Below are 21,022 nucleotides of genomic sequence, written 5' to 3'. Positions count from 1 at the left end.
AAGTTCCTCCCTCGGCACCCTTGTGCAGTTGGCTACACTGCCTTCTGTCCAGTGGGGAGAACTGTGTTTCTTTGGGGTCAGGCATCAAAGTGATTGGGGGTTTAAGCTGTATTTGTAGTTTCTGTCCAAGTCCAGGCCACTCAGAGGGGAAAGGGGTCTGCATGGGCAGAATCAGAACTCCGTTCTTCCTAACACCACCAAGCTTCAACTCTGTGCTTTCTCCTTGAGGCAGGAGATCTGAGTATGTGACCAGGCAGCAAAAAGGCCCTGGGACGAGAACCCAGAGACTATCGGGTGGTCTTAGCACAGGAAGTGTCCAGGCCTGCTCAAGTCTTAGCAGATGGGATGATTAAGGAACACCCTTAAGAGTGAGTATTCCCATATTGGTAAAAACAAGGACTTGCCCTCTTTCAAGGAAATCCAGTCTCAAAAGCAGAAGCACAGCTGGGTGAGGGGTAAAAAGGGCAGGGACCCCTACCCCCTCCTAGGAGAACATGCCACAACAGTGTGCCTCTCCAAAGATATCTGGAAGGTTTTCGTTTTTAGGACGATAATGAAAAGATGACAGAGAAATGGGTGGGGTTGCAAGCTCTCACGATGCCCGGAGACAGTGGTCAAAGCGTGGGCTGCTCTCCACCAAACACCACCACGGGCCAGCCCCCAGCCCGGGCCTCCTAATGCTACGGTCCGGTGAAGCCTCAAACGTAAGGCTCAGAGGTCTGGGTAGATGTGGGAGCCCACACGGCACAGAGAGCATATGGTGAGTGACTGGGGGCCCTCCAGAGGGGGTTATGGGGTGAGGAAAATAGGGCCCGGGAGACAATACTCCACCAGGATGTGTGGTCTTTAACCTACCACTTCGTGTGTGCATCACAGAGCACATTATAAAGGGGGAAGAAGATTCTCCCCCTGTCAGGCACCCCTACAGTACCCAGAGAGCTGGGAAATGGGGGTGGTGAGGCGCACTAGTGTGCCTCCAGCTGCAGTGAGACAGGAGCTGTTCTCCGGGGGCGTGCTCTGAGCCAGAGAATAGTCTGTGAGGAATCCCGACGTGGCCCTCTCTGCTCCACGTGTCCCCTGCCACTTGTCTTGCAGAAGGAGACAAATGCTGTCAGTCAGACAGGCAATGCCTCAAGTCCAGTAGACCAAGCTCTGGGGAATAAAGCATCATCATATTATTGGGATCTTGAGGACAAATCACAATATAAATCCTAAGGCCAGGGTTTCTGAACAAAAGACATTAAAAAAAAAAAAAAAAAAAAAAAAAGGCTCAGCTCCAGGTCATCGACCCGCGATGGGGTAAAGGAGCCGAAGAAGGCACTCGAGGCAGGGAGGTCTCGGCTCCAGCTCTGCTGTGGAACAGTCTTTTCCGGCAGCCAGGTCGAGGCATTCAGGGCACACGGTGACACCCGGCCTTGGTTACACCTGGCTGATGATCTCGCCATTCTCAGGCACAAAGACTTGCACAGGGGCCCCTTCGGGCGATCTCCGGGGCACATACACTGTGGTCACCTGCCGGGGTCAGGAAGAAAGGAGAGATCTGTAAGCAAACCAGGTAGAAATGTCAAACAGCAAACACAGGTACACCATCCCTTTCCCTTAAGGACACTGACTGGCAGCTACAGGGGCCCAGGCACTCAGCCCCTGCCTTTCCAGGAGGTTCTATGTCCCCCAGTGATCACCCTTTATCCATTTTCCACTCCACTTTCTTTGGGGTGTGCCAGGCGCCCTGCCCTCCTCCTCCCCGCATTTCCTGGGCTCACTTCTTGTCACCCTCCCTGTCTGGCAGGTTGGGATAGGCTGGGCCTGGGCTGAGGACAGGTCCAAGCTGGCAGGAAGGGAAAAGCAAAAGCACGTCAGCTGGAGGGTGCGGCCTGGGACCCAGGCCAGGCCGCTGCCAGGCCAGGATGCCAGCTGCAGCCCAGAGACCGGTGGGTGGGGGAGGGATGTGCAGCTGGGCCTGGTAGGGATCTTGGGTCTCAAAGAAGCAGCCTGTTGGTAACTTCTGGAGGCTGCAGAGCCCTCCATGCCAGGGAGAAAGAAGACAAGACGCATATGTGTTATCCCTACTTCCAGAAAGAAGAAACTGGGTCACTGAAACCAGAGTGGGCAGCCTTACCTCACGTCTACCTTACCAATCTGGTCCTTGGTGAATAAGAATCCCGCTTACTTATACTTACTCTACACTGTTCTGATCATTTTACACATAATAACTCATTTAAAGTTCATGGCCTTCTGACATAGTTGTCCAAACATTAATATCCCTTCCAGGGAGCAGGGCTGAGATTTGAAACCCCCCCCCCCCCCCCCCCCCCCCCCCCCCCCCCCGTGGCCTGGCTTGAGAGGCTGATAAGCCTGTGCACTTAACCATTAGCCACCCTGCTTCTCAGCCCTGCGGCCAGGAGGGCCGCCGGAGGGGACGTGGACCCACAGGCAATCACAGGTCCTGGCTTCTGCAAACACGTGTCCAGACTCTCCCTTTGTCCTGGGCCTTCACATCAGGAAACTTGGGGGTTAATTCGGATTGGACTTCTGCTTCTGAATACAGGCTTATCTGCTTTGCGGATCATCTGTGGAGCCCGTAAGGAAAAGAGTCCCCGCTCTCTTCCAGGATTACCTCCACCAGTGCGCGTGGGTGAGCGCTCTTGAGCTAGAGGCAAAATTGGGAGGTGCGTGGAGGAGGGGGGGGGGTGTCACGAGTGCCTTCCAAAGCCAAGAAGAAAGGAGCCCCTAAGGAAAAGAGTCCCCGCTCTCTTCCAGGATTACCTCCACCAGTGCACGTGGGTGAGCGCTCTTGAGCCAGAGGCAAAATTGGGAGGTGCGTGGGGGGAGGGGGGGGGGGTGTCACGAGTGCCTTCCAAAGCCAAGAGGAAAGGTTCTGTGGCTTGTCCTTCCCAGCTGGGGACGGAGCGGCCACCAGCCTAGTGGCATCAAACCTCTCTACTCTGGGGCCCGCTAGAATCGCAGTCCGCCCCCAGCTGGAAGGCCCCGTGACCCCGGGGCCGCCCGTACCTGTGTCCGGGGAGCCGGGGCTCGCGCGAAGCCCTCTCTCCCGGGGGGCAGGCTCCGGACGCGGAAAGCCCCCTGGCGGTCCAGCGAGTGCGGGCGGCCGCTGCGGAGGCGCGCGCGCTCGTGCCACGACTTGAGCTCCTCGGACACGGCCGCCTTGCTGAGCGCGCGGCCCGCGGGGCTGTCCTTCAGGGAGGGCGTCCGCACCAGGCGGCCGCGGGAGGCCACCAGCCGCTGCCAGCGCAGCGCGGCCGCGTCCTCCTCGTAGGCGGGGCCCAGGGCGGCGCGGCCCAGCTCCCACTCGCCTGGCGGCGGCAGGTGGCTCTCGGCCACCAGCACGTAGCGCCCGGGCGGCGGCAGCAGCTTGGGGTAGTGCGCGCCGGCCGGGACCCAGGCCCCGCGGGGACGGGGCGGCTCGGGCGGGGACAGGGGCCGCAGGAAGGAGATGTCGGGGCTGCTGCTGCCCGGAGACGTGGGGTGCGAGATGCTGGAGACGTCGGAGCCGCTGTCCTCGGAGCAGGAGTGGTAGGCGGGGTGGGGCAGCGGGGGCTTGGTCGGGGGGAAGCAGGAGTCGGGCACCGTCACCGTGTAGTGAGTGGGGCGGCGGCGGGGGAAGGCGCTGCGGCCTCGGCCCTCGGGACCCGCCCGGAAGGAATCCATCCTGCGGGGGGGGAAGGGGAGACGCACTGAGTCGGGGAGGCCGAATCTAGTCCTTTGGGCCTCGGGGAGGGGGGGGGGGGGGGGGTGAAGATAAACAGGTGAGGCAGACGCTCTACAAACCTCCCCCGCCCCCCTCCAGGAAGCATCCAGACGCCCTCCTGGCCTGGTGTGCCATTCAACGTATCCCTCCTGCTGCATTCACACTTCTGTGCTTTGTGCAAAGCATGCCACGGCCACGTGGGCTATTTTCAGCTGCTTTAGGGACCCTGTGTTCAGCCACATGACACCCACAAAATCCGTGGTCAGGTACCTAAGCTGGACCTGTAAAGCTGTCATGTGGTAGAGACCGTGTGAAGGAAGTAGATGGCCATGCACAAGCCAAGGAGAAGCCTTAGAAGAAACCAACCCCACCCTGATCTTGAACTTCCAGCCTCCCGAACGGTGAGACCATAAATCCCTGTCATTAAGCCACCCACTCTGTGTCATGCTGTTCTGGCGGCGCCACCAAACTACCATAGGGGGACTGCACGCAGGTCGACCCTCCACAAGGGGGCAGCCCAAGACCCTCAGGGGCTGAAACCCAGCCCCTTTTCCCAGTTTGCACAAAGGCACTGTTTGTAAAATAGCCCTGGGAGTATGTCAAATATAAAATTCATGGCCTGACTTGAGAACAGTTGTCCCAGGCTGCACCCAGTCCAGTGCTGCCTGATGAGTGAATTTAAACTGACAGAAGAGCCCAGCACTGGTGCCCAGGGCTTTCCATGGGGTGTAGCTAACAGTGCCTTTCATAACGCTGTCACTGAAACTATCACCAAGAATACTGATAAAGCACTTGGAAAATAACATACAACTGACTCTCATTATTTGCAGATTCTGTATTTGCCAATTCCCCCCATAGTCAAAATGCATTTGTAGCCTCAAAGTCAACACGCACAATACTTTTGCGGTCATTTGTGGACGCACACACAGAATGGTGAAGACTTTGACATGCTCAATAGGCACATTCCCAGCCGAGACCGAACAAGGCAATGCTCTGACTTCTCGTTTCGGCTTTCGTACCATAAACGAGTATTCTTGCCACAGTCTATTTAGTGTCACGTGTTTCATATTCTTGTACTTTTTCTTGGTGACTTCACTGTTTAAAATGGCCCTAAGCATAGTGCTGAAGTGCTGTCTGGTGATCCTAAGGGCAGGAAGGCTATGAAGGTGCCTTCAGTAGAATATACATAGGAGATGAGTTTTATTCGGGCATGAGTGACAGTGCCATTGGCCAGTTCAATGTCAATGGGTCAACAGCATATATTAAATAAGGTGTCTTTCAACAGAAACACACATAAAACAAGGTTATGGACTGATCGACTGACAAAAATGTTGTGACCAGAAGCTCTCGAGAGCCTCACCCTGTGCTTTCCCTAGGAGCAATGGTTCAGTATTGCTACTTTACTGTCTGCGGTGACTTTATAGGATGCCAGACTCCCACAAATAATGAGAATCGACTGCACATCAATTGAGAGAGTGAATCATCCACTGTCAGCGACCAGTAATACAACAATCTTAAACAGTTGCAAAAGTATCTACCAAGGCACATATTCTTGTGCCATAGGAGAATATAGGTTGGGGGCGGGGGGGCAGAACTTGAATTGGGTTGTGCAGAAAACAGCTTGCTTCACAAGTGACTTGCCTCTGGTTTTGCTGATTGTGGCAAAGCCTCTATTGAGAGGTGCCCCAAGAAGGGATGGAGAAGCCACAGCACTAGCCATGTGTCACCCAGTCCCACCTGTATCCTAGAAGCCACCACCCTCCAAATGTAAGCTCTCAATAGTGGGTCTCGCCTCCCCCTGCATCTCTGGGGTGACCTGTCTCTTACCTCAGAGACTGCGCCTGGCCCCTCCTCCCCTGCATCTCAGGGGTGGCTGGGGCACTGGTGCGGCCCTGCCGCTGGCCAGGAACGCTGCGGATGGGAACCACATGGTAGGAGGCAGGCTCCAGCAGCCATAGGCTGGAGGCACCGGGCCCGTCCTGTGGCGTGGTGGCTGGGCTGCTGCAAAAGAATTAGGGACAGGTCAGCGGCAAGAATGCCTCCATTCAGGGCCTCAAGCTGTGCAGAGGAAGGGGGCACAGTGGAAGGGGGCCCCAAAACTCACACCTCTCACCATCACACAGTTAAGGAGAGGGGCAGTCTCCCACGCCTTGCCCTGCCTGTACCCCCCTGGCCAAGCACAGTTCCCACCCACTTCCAGCCCTCCCCTTCCTCCCCGTCCTGACCTGGACTCGCTGTTGGGTTCAGAAGATTTTCTGGGCTTCTCGTAGGGGTGGTCCAGGCTGGTCTCCTTCCAGGGACTGTTCTGGATGGGGGCCCGCTCCAGGCCCCCAGTCTCAGGTCCTGCTGGCTTCAGCCCCTCCAGGCTCTGGGGTGGGAGAGGCCGGGAAGGTGGAGCTGGGGACTCTGGGGGAGGTTTTGGCACTTGGGATTCCTCTGCGGGGAGTGAAAAGAAACCTGGTGAAGGCAGTGGCTAGGAAATCGGCCCAACAAGAACCTCCGTGGCCCACGCCTTGCTCTCCCTCCCACGGCTGCTTATCTGGCTGTTCCGGGCTGTGGCTCCAGGCCCAGATGCTCAAAAATGTTTTGTTCTCCTTTGGGACTTCCTCACCCATAGCTCTATTTTACACCTGCCTCCTTCAGGAAACCTCCCCAGATTGACTGCCTTTAGTTCACATCATTCCACCTTCTAACCTTTGCTCCTAGTATTATATCTGCAGCTACCTTTCCGCTTACCTAATTTTCTTGTTCATGCTGTGCCCAGGTGCACTATTTCCTTATTGACCTGGACACTCCCCTACATAGGACTGCGCTACCCTCTTGGTCCACCTTGACCCCCAGCATCCTTAAGGTTTATAAACAGGGTTCTTAATCGATGGACAGTGTTTCCTTCCCCAGTGCCATCCTCTATTCAAAGAGGGCAAGGATTGTGGCCAGATGGCTCTTAGGGTCCCAGGGCAAAGGCAGGGACCCCAGAGCCCATAGGCTCTGCTAGAATTCACCTTTTCCTTCCCTGTCAAAATGATTGAACTTCTAGAATGGCAAAGGGTCAGCACATCCCCACCCTCAAATGAATGTGTGCAAGGGCACATAGAAATTAGCATCAAGTAGGAGCAGAGACCTGGAGCCCAGCCCGGCACTCCTGCCTTCACTAGTTCAATAAATCTCCACTCCCCATTTGAAGTCCTCAGCAGTGAACTCTGCCAAAGCCCCACTGTCTTCCGTTATGAGCCCAATCCTGACAATAGGCCCTAAACTACCCCTCTCACCTTCCTCCAGGAGCAGCCCATCTGATAGAGAGCTGTCATCTGAGGCGCTGAGCTCTGGAAAAGTCAAAGAGGAGAGAAAGAGGTGAGGAAATCAACTCCTAGATCTGGCTTATCCGGCAGTATTGACCCCACCCCCCTTCCCGATAGCATCCCGTATCAGGAAATACCAACTGTGTACTAAATACTATGTTAGATATGAATTTATTACTCGGAAGTGGAAAAAAAAATCAGAAGCTAGGAGGAAACGGGAAGCCTGATTTCAATCCTAGCTCTTCCATTAGCTACACAACCTTGAATAAGCCATTGCAATGCTCTAGGCCTCAGTTTCCCTGTCTGTAAGAAAAAAAAAAAAAAAAAGCCAGGGCTTTTTCTGACAGGGTTTCCCAGCAGTGGAAGGGAAAGGCGAAGTGTCATTCTGGAAGGCCTTTGGGATGGAAATAATTTGCCTAATGTTTCTATAGTCTTCTGAGATCATGAATACAACTCAACTCAAAGACCCCAAATCTGAGAAGCCCTGCATTACCAGTACCAAGAGCAGCGCAAAGTGGCAGTTTGAGTTGTGGAGTTGTGGGATCAATTCACAGCGATCTGATTCTTCAATTGGTGATATGGCAAGTCACTTGCATGAAATGGGAGTGTGACATTTCTGCATGGCGCAACAGCAGCTGTGACCCAGGAAATCAGAGGGAACTTACATTTGCCATTGCCCTTGAACAAACTGAAACATTTAGACCCTGAGAATACTCTACTGACCTGGATGGAATTCACAAAGTATTTTCAACTATGTTTGATAACAATGATGAGGGGAAATTAACAATAGCCAATATTTCTGTTGTACCAGTAGTTTTCTAAGTTCTTTATGTATATTAATTTATGTCATCATAACCACCGTGTAAGGTAAACACTATTATCATCATGTAACAGCTAAGAAAACCAAAGCTTGCAGGAACTGAGTAACATGGCTTAGGCCAATCCACCAAAAGGTGGATTGAGTCAGAATTCATACCCAGACAGTCTGACCAGAGTCTGGCTTGTCACCGCTACCTACCATTTATGGGTTCTCCTGTTAGCTAGCATCTAATGCATAAGTCATTATCCAGAAAGTTCTAAGACAGTTAAACAATTCCAGCCATCTTAAAATCCTTTGTACCAGGACTGGTAAACTATGGGCCCTTGGGCTGAATACAGTTAACTAACTGTTTTTATAAATAAAGTTTTATCGAAACACAGCTACAGATTTATTTACATAAGGTCTGGCTGCTTTTGCACCACAATGGCAGAGTTGAGTAGTTGTGACAGAGACCTTATAGCCCATGAGGCCTAAAATATCTACTGAGCCTCTATAGAAGTTTGTCAACCTTTGCTCCACAACTTAAATGAATTAAAAAAACTCTACCCAGAGTAGTTCTTAAACCACGTAGGGCATACTGCCCAAGGAGCTGGGCCGACTCCCAAGTAGCCAGCTAGGCCATGCTGTGCTTGGCTCGTACTAGCCTTTGCTTTGGGGTTCAAGTGAGGCTACACCCTTTTACTGAATTCTGGTTCTCTGCCTCTGATCTTTTACAAAACCTCGGAGAATAAAGAGTGTTCTTTTTTACAGATCTGTCAAGTTGAAGAATTTGTGGGACTGTTACTATCGTGGTCCCGTGATGCAGCTGGGGTTAGTGTCTTGTGTTTTGGTTTGACTATATGATCTGGGAAGAGAGACATCATCTCCCATCATCCCTAATCTTCATAAAAACAAGCATGTCAGAGACTCATTGGCCAAACAAATGCAATGCAAAGAGGGTGATCTGGAGACCCGCTGCTTTTGTAGAGTTAAGACATGGAGGGAGCACATCTACCTGCCAGCCAAACACAGCGGTTCCCGAGGGCCGCTCACTGTCTCAGCCACACTGCCCCAACCCAGCCCCGGATCAACCTCACCCTGCCCTCAGTGCAGCACTGGCAGCTGGACCCCCCAGGTGAGGAGGTAACTACAGAGGTCACACCCACCAACTCTGCACATTCTCAAAGGCCGCACTGTTCAACGGGTCACCACTAGCTGCATGGGGGTTATGTTAATTAAAATAAAATAAAATTAAAAATTCAGTTCCTCGGTCAAACCAGGCACATTTCGTATACTCTAGCGGCTACTATAGACAGCACAGATATGGAACATTTCCATCACCGCAGAAATTCCAGTAGACAGCATTGCTAAAGGAAGGTATTGTCAGTCCACAAACGCATTCCGAGCACCTACTAAAATTAGAGGTGTGTGTCATGGGGGCGTGGGGGGATTTCTCATCAAATTCACTGTGGTGAATTAGTTTAACACCTGACTGCTCCCTGCCACCTGCAAGGTACTAGCTAATTACCCCCACTTGGCATAATTAGTAATTATCCTAAATTGAATAAGCCTTGTGTGGAGACCAAGGGGGCAGGGTGGCTTTTCCTTTTCTTTTTTTTTTTCTGTTTGCTTTTTTTTCCTTTTTAATTCAAAACACCTCTTAGCTACTAACTAATTATTAATCCCTTTCTACTTCCTCCTTCTGGGGAAAGCACAGCTGGGCCGAGGAGCCAGAGAAGGAATCACTTGTCTAGAGCTGCTTCCTCCTGCCCTCCCAAGGCAGGACATTAGAACCCAGGACCTCAGGCCCACCAGCAAGACAGGGTTTGAAGGTGGAGGGTGCCGCGTCTTTTTCTCTGATCTGGAGGGTGAAAGGTGCCCGCTACCCCAGGTTTCTTCTCTACAGCTGAGTGCACCGAGGTTTCAGAACCGCCGGTCTCCCATGGAAGGTTAACGAAAGCCCCAGGCACGTCCTGACCCGCTCATACCCCCAACGAGAAGCATCACTGGTCACAATGGCAGCAGCAGTGTGATATCCCCCCACACCTTCTGCCACCCCAACATCTGCAGGCTGCCGAGCAGTACGGGGCTGGAGAAGACACAGGAGGGGCTGAGGCAAACTGGGACAGGGGCACTTCTCACTCCCCCGCCGGCTCCCTACCAGCACAGCGCAGGTAAGCCCCTTAGGGACTTCCACACCCAAGTCAGTGGCTGCCTTTCAAGGGGGGGGGCTCAAGTCCTGGGGATCCTGTTGGAGTGGAGGGAGGATGGAGAACTTCTTTTCCATCTGAGCCTGGGAGACCACGAGTATTGTCTTGCAGCCAGGCCAGAGCCAGTCGACCCAGAGAAGTCTGGCCATCTGAGCCTGGGTCAGGTGCACGGTCTCCTGGGTTTACTGGGTCAACTGTCACACAGAGGTACCTCCTCCCTCATTCTCTGCTTCTGCTGGAGGTGACCTGGGAGGTGTCTGGTCACACCCTTTCTCACCTACATCAGAGACAACGTGCGGCAGCGGGGACTCTGGAGACCTGTACTAGGAGCGTCCCCTTGCCCACAGCATGGGCCACTGGGCACGGGGGGTTCTAAATACGAGCGTCCCCAACCAGAAGAGGAGAGCAGCCTCTGTGAAAAGCCAACCCAAGGTGCAGGGGTAGGAGCCGGAGGGTGTGGGAGAAGTAAACAATTCCCCAAGCCCAGACCAAGGCCTTGGTCTCCAGTTCCAAGGATGGCCCCAGGTCACCCCTCCCTTCTTCACCCCAGGTCCCTCCCTACAACTGGGCCCCATGAGAGGCCAGGGATTGAGGCAAGCGACGGGCATGATGCCCTGAGAAGTAGAAGGTAGGGCTGCGAGTGGACTTGACAAGCTGGGTTTGCGTCAGGAGAGGGCAAAGCCGGCACAACTGAGGGCTCAGAACCACTTGTTGGAAGGTAACCCAGGCTGGGTGCACCGGTGTCCAATAATGGCAGGTCCTGGGCAGGGACGACTTTGTAGGTGCCCCACAGCCCCAGGTCTCTGGGCCACGGGGCTCAGGGACGAGACTAGAGGCACAGTAAGAGCAAAGAGCAGAAGTGGAGGGATTCCCCTTGACCAGGGTGGTTCTAGATGCTTAAGGGATGGTGGGGTGTGGCACTGGTGGTGCTGGATTTCAACCTAAACATCCCACGAGTAGCCCTGGGTCCCTGAGCAGCCTCGCTCAGGCCGGGGGACAGCACGTCAGCTCAAGCCTCAGGCTCATGTCAGCCTCACGCTTCCTGACCATATAAGCCAGCCCCTGGGGCCTGGAGGGCAGGAGGGTGGACCTGGCGGCTGCATAGACCCTGGGAAGAAGCTCGAAGTCAGCCTGGGGAGCACCTTTCTGCCTAGAAGGCCTTCTTGAGGGCCGTGGGTTTTGAGGTGGACGTGGAAGGAATGGGACGCTTCCTAAGGAGATTGGGGGAGAGGGCCTCACAGGATGGAGAAGCCCTGGGCCACAGCTTGTCGGGGTTGCAGAGGGTCAGGATGGGGTAGAGGTGGACCGAGGAAGCAGGTTTCCCAGCTAAAGCCAATCTGGACTATTAAACACAGTGCTGGGCACGAAGGCGAATGCAGTGGCCCTGGGGCCATGCCACCTGCCATCCCACCTAAGCTCACACGAGGCCCGCGTGGCCCGGGACGGGACTCTCAGGGCGACTGGCTCACCTCGGCCCAGGGGCAGGGCAGCGGCGGGAGGGGGCCCACTGGTGCGCCGCTGCTCGCCCAGGCAGCGCTCCAGCTCCCTCAGCTTCTTCTCCTCCTGCAGCATGGCATGCTTCCGCTGCCGGCGGGCCTGCCTGCTGAGGTTCCCCTCCCGGCACAGGCGGCGGGCCGCTTCGGCGATCTGCAGCTGCAGGGCTAGCTCCCGCTCCAGGCCGCTCAGGGGGTCCTGAGGAGTGGGAGGGGCAGGGGGCTCAGTGGCCGTGGGGACCCAGGGAAGGGCCCCGACGGACCCCCAGGCCGGGAAGCAGACGGCAGCACGGGCGGCCCTGGGGCCCTGGGGCGGAAGGTGGAGCGGTGGGAGGTGCCCGAGAGCAAACTTGTGGGCCCGAAAAGCCGGCCTGGGGACCCACCCGCCAACCTGCCCACTGAGCCGGGCAGAGCGGGCACCAACGTGGGCCTCTCTCCCTCCTGACCCCAAGGGCTGGGCAGGTGAGCCCAGGGGACACTTGCCACCTTTCGCACCATGGGGAAGGGATCCCGGGGCCCGAGCCGCCCCCTCACCACCTGCCTTCCCCCGCTGAGAAAGAGGACAGCCCTAGGGGCTAGAATAACCTGTTTAAATGGGCCATTGCCTCCCTGGGCTGGTGGTTGAGCTCTTAACTGATCTTCTGCCTACTGGCCCAAACAAACCCAGGGTCCTCTCGTGAGTCCCCAGCTCTTACACACCTTCCCCATGGCCACTGGGCTACATGTGAGTGGGTGCCCCTCATCGACAAGGAGCCGAGCACCCTGACTGGGTGTGATGGCGGGGGGCGGGGGGTGGTGGAGATTGCCAAAAACCAGGAGAGGGCCCTGTGCCTCAGAAGCTGCCCCTCCAGATGGTGAGGACTTGGCTCAGGGATCAACATTTGGGGGGGGGGGGTGAGAGACAGCCCCCTGAGGTGCCTCACCTCTCTGTGCAAGGCCCGCTCGTCCAGTTTATAAGCTGCTCCAATCCTGCGGCGGACCTTGGGGGCCTTTTCCCCTGGTTTGAGGGGATACTCGGCCGGCAAGACACCCGTCAGCTCCTGCAGTGGAAGCAACGTCAGCCAGGCCCCGCTCCAACTGCCCAGCCCTTGGCCAACCAAGCATAGCCGGTACCCCCTTTGCCTGTGCCCACCCTTCCCCAGAGGCCCCTGCCCACTCCCCACCCCATCCCGTCCCCCAGGCCTGTCTCACTGGCCTCTTCAGGGCACCCTCCACATTCCCTCCTCTTTCCCTTCTACCTTCTGCTCACCCCCGCCAGAGATCTACTCTGGCCCTGGTTACATTCCCACAGGCACCTCTGTCAACTCCCTCTGTAGCCCCTCTGTCTTTCCCTCCCGTGTCTGGGGGCCCCACCTTGGCTACTTCCTTCGCTCAGGGAGGCTCAGGGCCCAGGTCAGGGACTCCAGGCACCACACCCCCACCTGATTTCCAGAACTCTCTCACAAACGGGGTTCCCTTCCCTCAGCCCAAACATCCCCAGATGTGGCTCTAGGGCTCCTCCGGTTAACCCCAAGTTATTGGGAGGAACCGGGTGCCGGCCGAGGCTCTCACCGCCTCCCTGAGGCAGAGTCTCTTCAGCTCCTCTAGGTGTGCCTCCAGCCGCTCTTCCAGGGCCCTCTGCTGCTTGCGCACCGCGTGGGTCAGCTCCTTCACCGGGGACACCGGGCTGTCAGGGCCTAGGGGGGCCGCAGGGCACTGGCTCAGGGAAGCCGAGGTGGGTAAGCCCCTCTCAGACACTCGTTAACTATCCCAGGCCCACACGTGTACACACACACACATACACACACACACACAGCCTCATGCCTGCCCGCTGATCGCAGATCTCAGGTGCTGCGGCCTGTGTCATGACCACAAACGCCACATCTCCTGGCTGTCCGAGGTGGCAACATGACAGCTCAAAAGGAAGGGCCGCCTCACCAGGCCATCTGCAGGTGGTGGGAGGGCTACCCGGTCAGGGCTCCGTTCTCACCCTTCCCACCCTCCACCCACACAATTCACTGCTGCCTCCTCCTCCTTCTCCTTTCTCCCTCTCCCTCTCTCTTTTTCTCTCTCTCATTCACACACATGCTTCTTTCTTCTCTTCTGTCAGGACCAGACCAGGCCCACAGACTCAGGCCAACCAAAGAGACAGGACCTTTCCATCAGCCAGATAAGATTTTTCTACTTCTTAGTAATCACTAGGGCCAGAGTTGCAGAGACCTGTTCCAGATAGGATCACACCTCCAGGCCAGACCATCCAGGAAAACTGCAGTCCCTCTCGTATTTAGCCCCCAGCAGAGGCCTCTCCCACCCCTCCTGCCCTCCCCCTACTCCAGTCTTCCAGCTTCTCAGCCTGGCCGGCCCTGGGGCCTGGGGCCTGGGGCCTCAGAGAGGCAGGGCAAGGGGGCGCACGTGGCGGGATTCCCCAAACCACTCACCAGACTGCAGGATGATGCCGCTGTCAGTGTCGCTGACCTCATCCTTACTCTCCATGGTGGATTTCTGGGAGGAGGGGGCACAGAGTAGGGAGGGGTGACACCGTTCCCAAGCTGAGCCAGGATGTGTCAGTGGCCTGCAGTTTCCCCAGCTTTTAAGAGAACAACAACAAAAAGATAGATGTGAAACCCCTTAGTTCCAAACAGAGCCTAAGGATCAGATATCTGAGGGCACGGGGAGTGGAAGTGAGGGCCATATTTCTGGAACAGTCTGGCCTGGGGTGTTCTCAGCTCTGGGGGTGCTACCGAGAAGGCTCTGTGGGCCTCACCAGCAAAGCCGCTCTCGGGGGCTCTCTGGGCCCACCCTAGCCTCCTGCCTCCTCCTTCTGAGAGGGGCCTCTCAGCCCAAGAGAGTCAACAGCAGTGGTGGCCACAGGGACCACTGAGACTGGGGACAAGGACAAGGAAAAGAGCAAGAAAGAGAATGAAAAGGAAAAAGATAAGAAAAAATGGGTGGGAGGACAAAGCAAGGAGGAAAGGAAAGCAGGAAGGGGAAGATGTCTTCTTGGGGCACAGCCGTCGATCGCCATGGGGCTGACTGTCCTCAGCCCGAGAACCCAGGAGGCATGAGACCCATCCCGCTGCCCCAGTGGGTGACAACACTTCAAAACTGGCTGGGCACTGGGTACCCACCCAAGCCTGTGCTCTCGGGTCCTCAAAGCCCAGGCTGCCCTGCCCTCTGGACCAGGGTATGCATCCAAAGGCAGGTGCCAGAGAGCTGTCCCAAAGTTCTGAAATAATTCCCAAGCCACTATGTCTAGGAGACCCCTCAAGGAGGAGTCAGCTGAGATCCCCTATCCCCCACAGCCAGAGGAGACCCAGCGTGTGTGTGTGTGTGTGTGTGTGTGTGTGTGTGTGTGTCAGGGTCACGGGGGAGGGGGAGGGGCTGTGTGACTAGAGTGGAAGCCGCCCGAGGACAAGAAGTCCACCCACTCCTCTATCTCCCTGGAGCACTTGGGTGGCACAGGTACAGTCTCAGCGTGTGTCGGCCCAGCTAGGGGTACCAGTCTCCAAAACAACACCTGCTCCTCACCGAGCCCACATCCCTGGGTCAGGGTCTCAGCTGGCCGCGGCCTGGTAGCTGTTGGCTGGAGCAGGGGTAGGGAGGGGCGGGAGGAGCCCAGGCAGGCCGTCTGGAAGGGGAGCCCAGCCACCTCCTCACTGAGTCAGCCCATTGAGCAACAGTCCAAAAGTCCTTCTGAGTTTCTGTCTGGAGCTTATCCTGCCTCCCCACGGCACAGGGCCACGGGGTGGAGGAGGTGGGCTCCACCCCTCTGCCACCAGCCAACAGCAGAGGCAAGTCAGCCCTGGGAAAGCCGATCACAGCGCAAGGCCCGGAGAGGGAGAAGGGACTTCGCACAGCCAGGTCCCCAGTAGGACCTCTGCCTCTCGAGACTGGAAGAGCAGGACTGATGGAGCGCTTTTATAGACCTCCATAAATGGCACAGCCCAGCTAAGTACCGTGGGCAATAGCAATAAAAAGGTGGCCCTGATAACAATATGTACCTGCACTGTGAAATTTCATTTTTCCCAGAAAGTCCAGAGAATAGATGATAGGATGAAAGAAAGAAAGAAAGAAAGAAAGAGAAAAAAGAAATGTTTACGTAGGGCCTTTGTAAACATGCCAAAGAGAGAGACCAGCCCGTGTTCTAGAAACCCAGAACAGGGTAATTAGTGTGAGAGTTACCTCTGCATGGCCCATCCCTCCCAAACCTTCATGCCCCCTGGAGATGAGAGCAGGACAGAGGGGCACGCGGCTCACCCACCTCCCACCCGCCGCAGGCAGCCTCTGACCTTCCCCAGAAGCCAGGGCCAGGGCCCGGGCCCAGCCAGAACTAGGAAGCAAGGGTGTCTCAGCTAGCACGGTGAGCGTTCTGCTTTGCACAAGGGAGGAGGTAATGTGGGAGAAAAGCCATGAATTAGTCACACTTGCTAATTAATTATTAACCACGAAGGAGTTGCCTTGGCAAGTTACGATAGCTCAGCCCCTGCTTTCCTCCTTGACTGGTGCGGTGTGTAGGGTTACGCGGACAGAGGGGTGGGTATGAGAGGAGAGCCCCCTTGGCACACCCCCTCTCCTCCAGTGTTCACCGCCAGGGTCAAGGGCACACGCTGCCAGGGTCTGATGCCGGGCACACTCTGGGCTAACTCACGGCTCCAAGCGACGCAAAGAACACAGGACCCAAAGTTGAGAGCTTCAAGTTGTAGTTCGGCTACTGCCTGTGTTGTCCTGAGAAAGTTACCTGGCCCGGCCAGCCTCCTTTCCTCGTGGACACAAAGACTAGACAGTGTCCAGGGAAGGCCCTTTCCAGCTCCCCGCTCAGAATCTGGACCTCTTGGACAATGCCGGGCTGAGCAGGAACCCCAAACAGCCATGTAGCAGTCGCCTTCATGTGCCCTGCCAAGGCAGCCCTCCTGGCCGTGGGGACCCTGCCCCGGGAGCCCAAGGGATCTGCTCAGCTCCCACCTCCACCAGCACCACAGGAGTCCCTTGAGCCTTAGATATTTAAGGCATTGCTTTCAGATAAAGGCAGTTCAGGGAACATGCCCAACCCCTTCCCAACGCAGGAATCTCTCCCTGCCCTCCAGACCCTCAGCTCTAAGCGGCAAGCCCCAGGGCTGGGTCCTAAGAAGCAGTCCACCTGACTGAACAATGTCCCCAGGAAAAGGCAGACAGGAAAGAAGAGGCATAGAGGAAGGAAGGGAAACACCAGTGCTGTGTCCCTCAGGCTGAGCCACTGAGGACCCTCCTCGATCACCCGTGTGCCCCCAAAACCAGGTCCTGGGCCTCTCGCTTCTTCCTGTGGAGACGGAGGCCTGGGGACTACAGCAAAACTGTAGCAAACCCACAGCAAGGGGCTCCTCATCTGGGCCCACCAGCACCCCCCTATCATCCCATGCCCCAGACACAAGGCGGAGGAGGAGGTGGTGACGAGGGCTACTACAGGGGCTCCCCCCACTCCCGGGCCGGCCTGCCCCCCAGCCCCAAAGACCTGTTCCACCCTGCCCTGCTCTCACCTGCTTCTGGGGTTTAGTCCAGGATTCCAGGAAACACCCCCGTTCCCAGGTCAGGGGGCCGAGGGGTGTCGCATGTCGCCTCAGGGTGTCCCAGGCCACTGGCCAGTCTCCCTTGTGCTCTCCTCTGACCTGGCTCCAGCTCTCTACTTGCCGCTGCCGATGGCCGCCCCTCCCTCTGGTCCCGCCTGCTGGCCTGCCTGCCTTTCCTTGTAGGCTGCCTTTCCTCCTAGGCTGCCTGCCGGGCCAGGGGAACCAGGTTACTTGTTACAACTTGAGTCAGAGGGGAGGAGCAGGTGAGCAAGTCCTTCCCTGAACTAATCCTGCCGTGGCTGTTGCCAGCAGGCAGCTCCTGGGCCTCTACGCTTCCGGGGGTGGGGTGAGGAGGGAGAGAGGGGCTCCCCGTGGAGGAACCCCAGAAGAAGGCAACGGGGGTCATGTCTTCATGGCCTCAAGGGACTCCAATGCAAAAGTGGTGAATGGTTAGGGCGCACAATTGCTCTCCTAACCCTTAGTCTCCCTAGCAAGGAGAGAGGTCAAGGCATTCGAGACCCCCAGAAGCAGGGTGAAAGGCCACTGTCCATGGGGAATACCAACAAGAAGTTGACAGAATGACAAGAATAGGTCATGACTCTTTCCATACACAGTCATGGAAAGCAAGGCCTGGGTTTTGTCTCTCCCAAATCAGGTTTAAGGAAATTTCAGGCAAGGCAGTAACTATGAAAGTCCGTATGGGAAGGCTCTAGGGTCCCTAAGAAAGCAAGAGTGGTCTCTCTTTTCATCCTACTCATTTCCTCCCAGGATCATCAAGGCCTATTTATTTCTTACATCCATCCCTCAACAGGGTCCACGGCACACTAAGCTGAACCCCAGTCCTAGCCCCTACGCCACAGGAGAGCCACTGGACCCCAGGCTCTAAATCCACTCCCCAAACATGAGGGACCAGGGACCGAAACGGAACTTGTTTTCTACAGAAAACAAGCCTCCAGGTCTCCCACCCCACTGGTCCTCAGACAAACCCAAAACCGTTTAGAATTCAGCCCACTTCATTGGGCGAAGCAAGGGCTAAGGCTACCTGTGGCTCCACGTGGAAAACACACAGACGTGATACAGATTAAGGACTACATCCCTCAAGGCTTACATCGCACCACCTCCCTTTCTCCCACTCTGATGTTCCCACTGTGTCCCTTCACGCTGGGGTATCAGCACCTCAGCATCTCTCTGGATTGCTCCCCTCTCCCAGCCCCATCTCCAAACGCCCTCCCCTTCCCCGTGGCTGGGCAGGTAGAAGTGTGCTCCACCAAGTGTCCCCTGTAGAGCAGAGCTGTGTCACCGACGGAGTTCCTGTCTGCCTTCTTCCCTTCACCTGCATCCCCCACAGTCCCTACACACATACCCAGCTCACCTTCGCATCCTATACACACCCTCTTTCCAAACAATGCTAGTCCCAGAGTCCTCCAGGCTGACCACTTCCTCCTCTCCCCAGGCTGAGGCTACGGGGGCCCCCCCCAACCGGGGGCAGACCCCTCCCATGATGTGGAGCCAGCTTTGAGTGTCCCAAAGAGCCTGCAGCCCTCCCCTCCCCCTATTGGCTTGTCACATTCTTCCAAAGAAGACAAACACAGAGAGATTGACTCTGAGTGGAACTAGTCCCCTTCTTCCACCTTGCCCATCCCCCAGCTCCAGGTGGGGGGTGTTGGAAATCTCTGGAACCAGCCCATGGCATGTTTTTTAATGCACAAAAAAGAAATGAAGAGAATCACCAGGAGAACGAATTATATTAAAATACAGTTCTAAAAACAAACACATAGTAATATATAATGCTTCTTTATTAATGTTAAACGGGATGTGGCAGTGGATAGTTTCATAGAAGCGATGAATGTAAAGGGTGCTTCGAGACAGAACAACTGCGACGTGACCGTAAACTATCTGTGGATTCTATCAACGGCAAAGCCACAGCTACTGCCAATGGTTTCTTGCCTTCATGATTGAAGGCAATGCTAAATTTTTGTTAAAGGTTGGTGTGAAATAAAGATATTTCTTCCCACCTAAGTTCACAAACGCTCTGAATTCTATCCACAGATGCTTTGGTGCCCGGGACCCAGTGAAGAACCCCACTTTCAGGTAATCCCCCCTCTCTGAGTTCAGAGGAGAGAAATACAGATAATCAACTCACCGCATTGATCCTCTGGAATTTTTGTAAACCCCCTGCTCCCTCAAACTCACATGCAGCATTTCCTGACCCAGCAGAACGTGAGGTCTGGAATGCGACGAGCCAACCAATTCTCCCAAGAACCCTAGATCCAATGGGTTGGATCTCACTGTCTGCCAGGCCACTCAACGCAAAATACCAAAAGGGAGGTGGGTAGTACCCCCAGGAGCTGGCTGGGGTTCAGTGCCCTGCTGCCCGCTGGCCTAAGGGATCAGGGTTCTCAGATCAGTGCCCTGCCCCAACCCCCAGAGCATCAACACCCAGAGCACAAGTTGGTGAGGACGTGGAGTGTCCTTGAATAAAGTCAGACTACTTGGAATCTGATTGTTCAAAGGAGAAAAACTGCATCTCTTTAGGATTTTCACTTCCCAAGGAGAAGTGCTGCATCAGGAAACTTCCACACTCTGTGGCCATCCACTCCCACAGTTTCAAAAAGTTCCTTTAAGTTTCTTCTGCTACACGAGATTAGAAGTTCTTGAAAGCAAGAGCCTCATCTACCGTCATCACATTGCCTCCAGCACCCAGCAAAGAACAGTCTCAGGCACTCCTAAGATCCCACTTAATGAATTAACAGATCAATGGTCAGCCGCCGGAGCCAGCAGTGCAGAAAGAAGGGGAATAGCCCGGGACCCTCAAGGCGAAGGAGGGTGGAAGAGGGTCCCTTAACTGGTTTCTTTCTCCACTCTTCTCCGTCCCCACTGGGAAAGGTGTTCGCCTCCAGCAGGCGATGGTGGAGTGGGTTCTAGCCAGGAATGCGCCCTGAAATCAGACCTCTCGGCTTTCCTTAAAAAGCCCCTTTGTCCGGTCCACCCTGCTCCCCTCCCCCACCGCGCCCCTCCGCATCCAGGCGGCCCGAGACTTTGCTCCTTTTGTTTGGCTGCTTTCTGGCTTCCCGGAACCTGGCCAGGGGATCCACAGGCGTGGGGAAGGTCGAAGGAGAAGGGTTGAGGAGTCGGAAATGTGCACTTTGGGTAGGAACTTGAAATTCCCACCCCCTTTGTAAATCACTCCGTTCCTGGTAGGGCCAGCTCCGCTCAGGCCACGGACCACGGGTTCAGGAGCTTGAGCCCCCCAGTTCACCCGCGCTGCGTCCCCCTAAGTTTTCCCCCTTACCTGTCCCATGGAGCTCTGGCGCCGCCCGCCTGTCCCCGCGCCCCCCGTTCCTGCCTCGAAGCTTCAGGACCTGTTTGTCCAGGCCATCTTCTCTCTCCCCGACCCTCCTCCCGGCCTTCCCTCCCGGGAGGTATTTCATTTAACTTCGGCATTTGCAGCATCCCAAATGTTAAAGATCCCAAGACATCTGTCCCCTGGGGCATACCAAGGCCCAGAGGAAAGAGGGGAAAGACGCAAGAAGGGATTCGAGATTCCGATCCAAGAGTCGGGGCGGGACCCCATGGCGGGGTGGTAAGATGCCAGCGAGAATGGGTACCCTTTGGGGACCCCGGCCCGGGGGGGCGAGACTGCCCCCTTCTCCCGCTTTGGGACGCCGGTGCGGCGGGACACCCCCGGCACTACCAGTTTCCTCCGCCCAGGCGGGAGGAGGCTCCTCTCTCCGTCCGAGGGCCGCCTTTCATCCGCGCGCTCCGGCCTGGCCGGGGGCCGTTTCCATTCCTGGAGACCCCGGGGTGAAAGAATGAGAGGAGCCGGCAAGAGGGCGCCGCGCCCCTCCCCCGCAGGCCCCGTCCCCCCTCCCCGCGAGTCCGCTTCCCCCTCGCTGGGCACCGCGGTGCTGCCGAGCCACCGCGCGCTGGCGCAGCCGCAACCGCCTCCCCCTCCCCCGGCCCGAGCCCAGTCCTCCTCCTGGGCGCCGG

The 21,022-nt window shown here is 56.2% G+C and overlaps 1 protein-coding gene across 2 annotated transcripts; it reads right to left on the bottom strand.

The window, feature by feature from the left end:
* Window positions 1-1,248: 1,248 nt before the first annotated feature.
* INAVA (innate immunity activator) lies at window positions 1,249-20,500 on the bottom strand. Of its 2 annotated transcripts, none has more exons than XM_042925218.1 (10): window positions 20,325-20,500; window positions 13,928-14,076; window positions 13,062-13,186; window positions 12,434-12,550; window positions 11,487-11,709; window positions 6,979-7,032; window positions 5,935-6,145; window positions 5,537-5,710; window positions 3,013-3,670; window positions 1,249-1,512 (listed from the first exon to the last, which is right to left on the bottom strand). In XM_042925218.1, the coding sequence occupies exons 1-10, from the start codon at window positions 20,483-20,485 to the stop codon at window positions 1,420-1,422; spliced, it is 1,965 nt and encodes a 654-aa protein (XP_042781152.1). In that variant the 5' UTR covers window positions 20,486-20,500; the 3' UTR covers window positions 1,249-1,419. The 2 variants fall into 2 exon arrangements, with proteins under 2 accessions (XP_042781152.1, XP_042781153.1); XM_042925219.1 differs by lacking the exon at window positions 20,325-20,500 and adding an exon at window positions 17,003-17,184.
* Window positions 20,501-21,022: the final 522 nt, after the last annotated feature.

The sequence above is a fragment of the Panthera leo genome, chromosome F3 (genome assembly GCF_018350215.1).
Source record: "Panthera leo isolate Ple1 chromosome F3, P.leo_Ple1_pat1.1, whole genome shotgun sequence".
NCBI classification, from domain to species: domain Eukaryota; kingdom Metazoa; phylum Chordata; class Mammalia; order Carnivora; family Felidae; genus Panthera; species Panthera leo.
The sequence above is the reverse complement of the archived record's forward strand: the minus strand, read 5'-3'. Positions and strand labels throughout refer to the sequence as shown.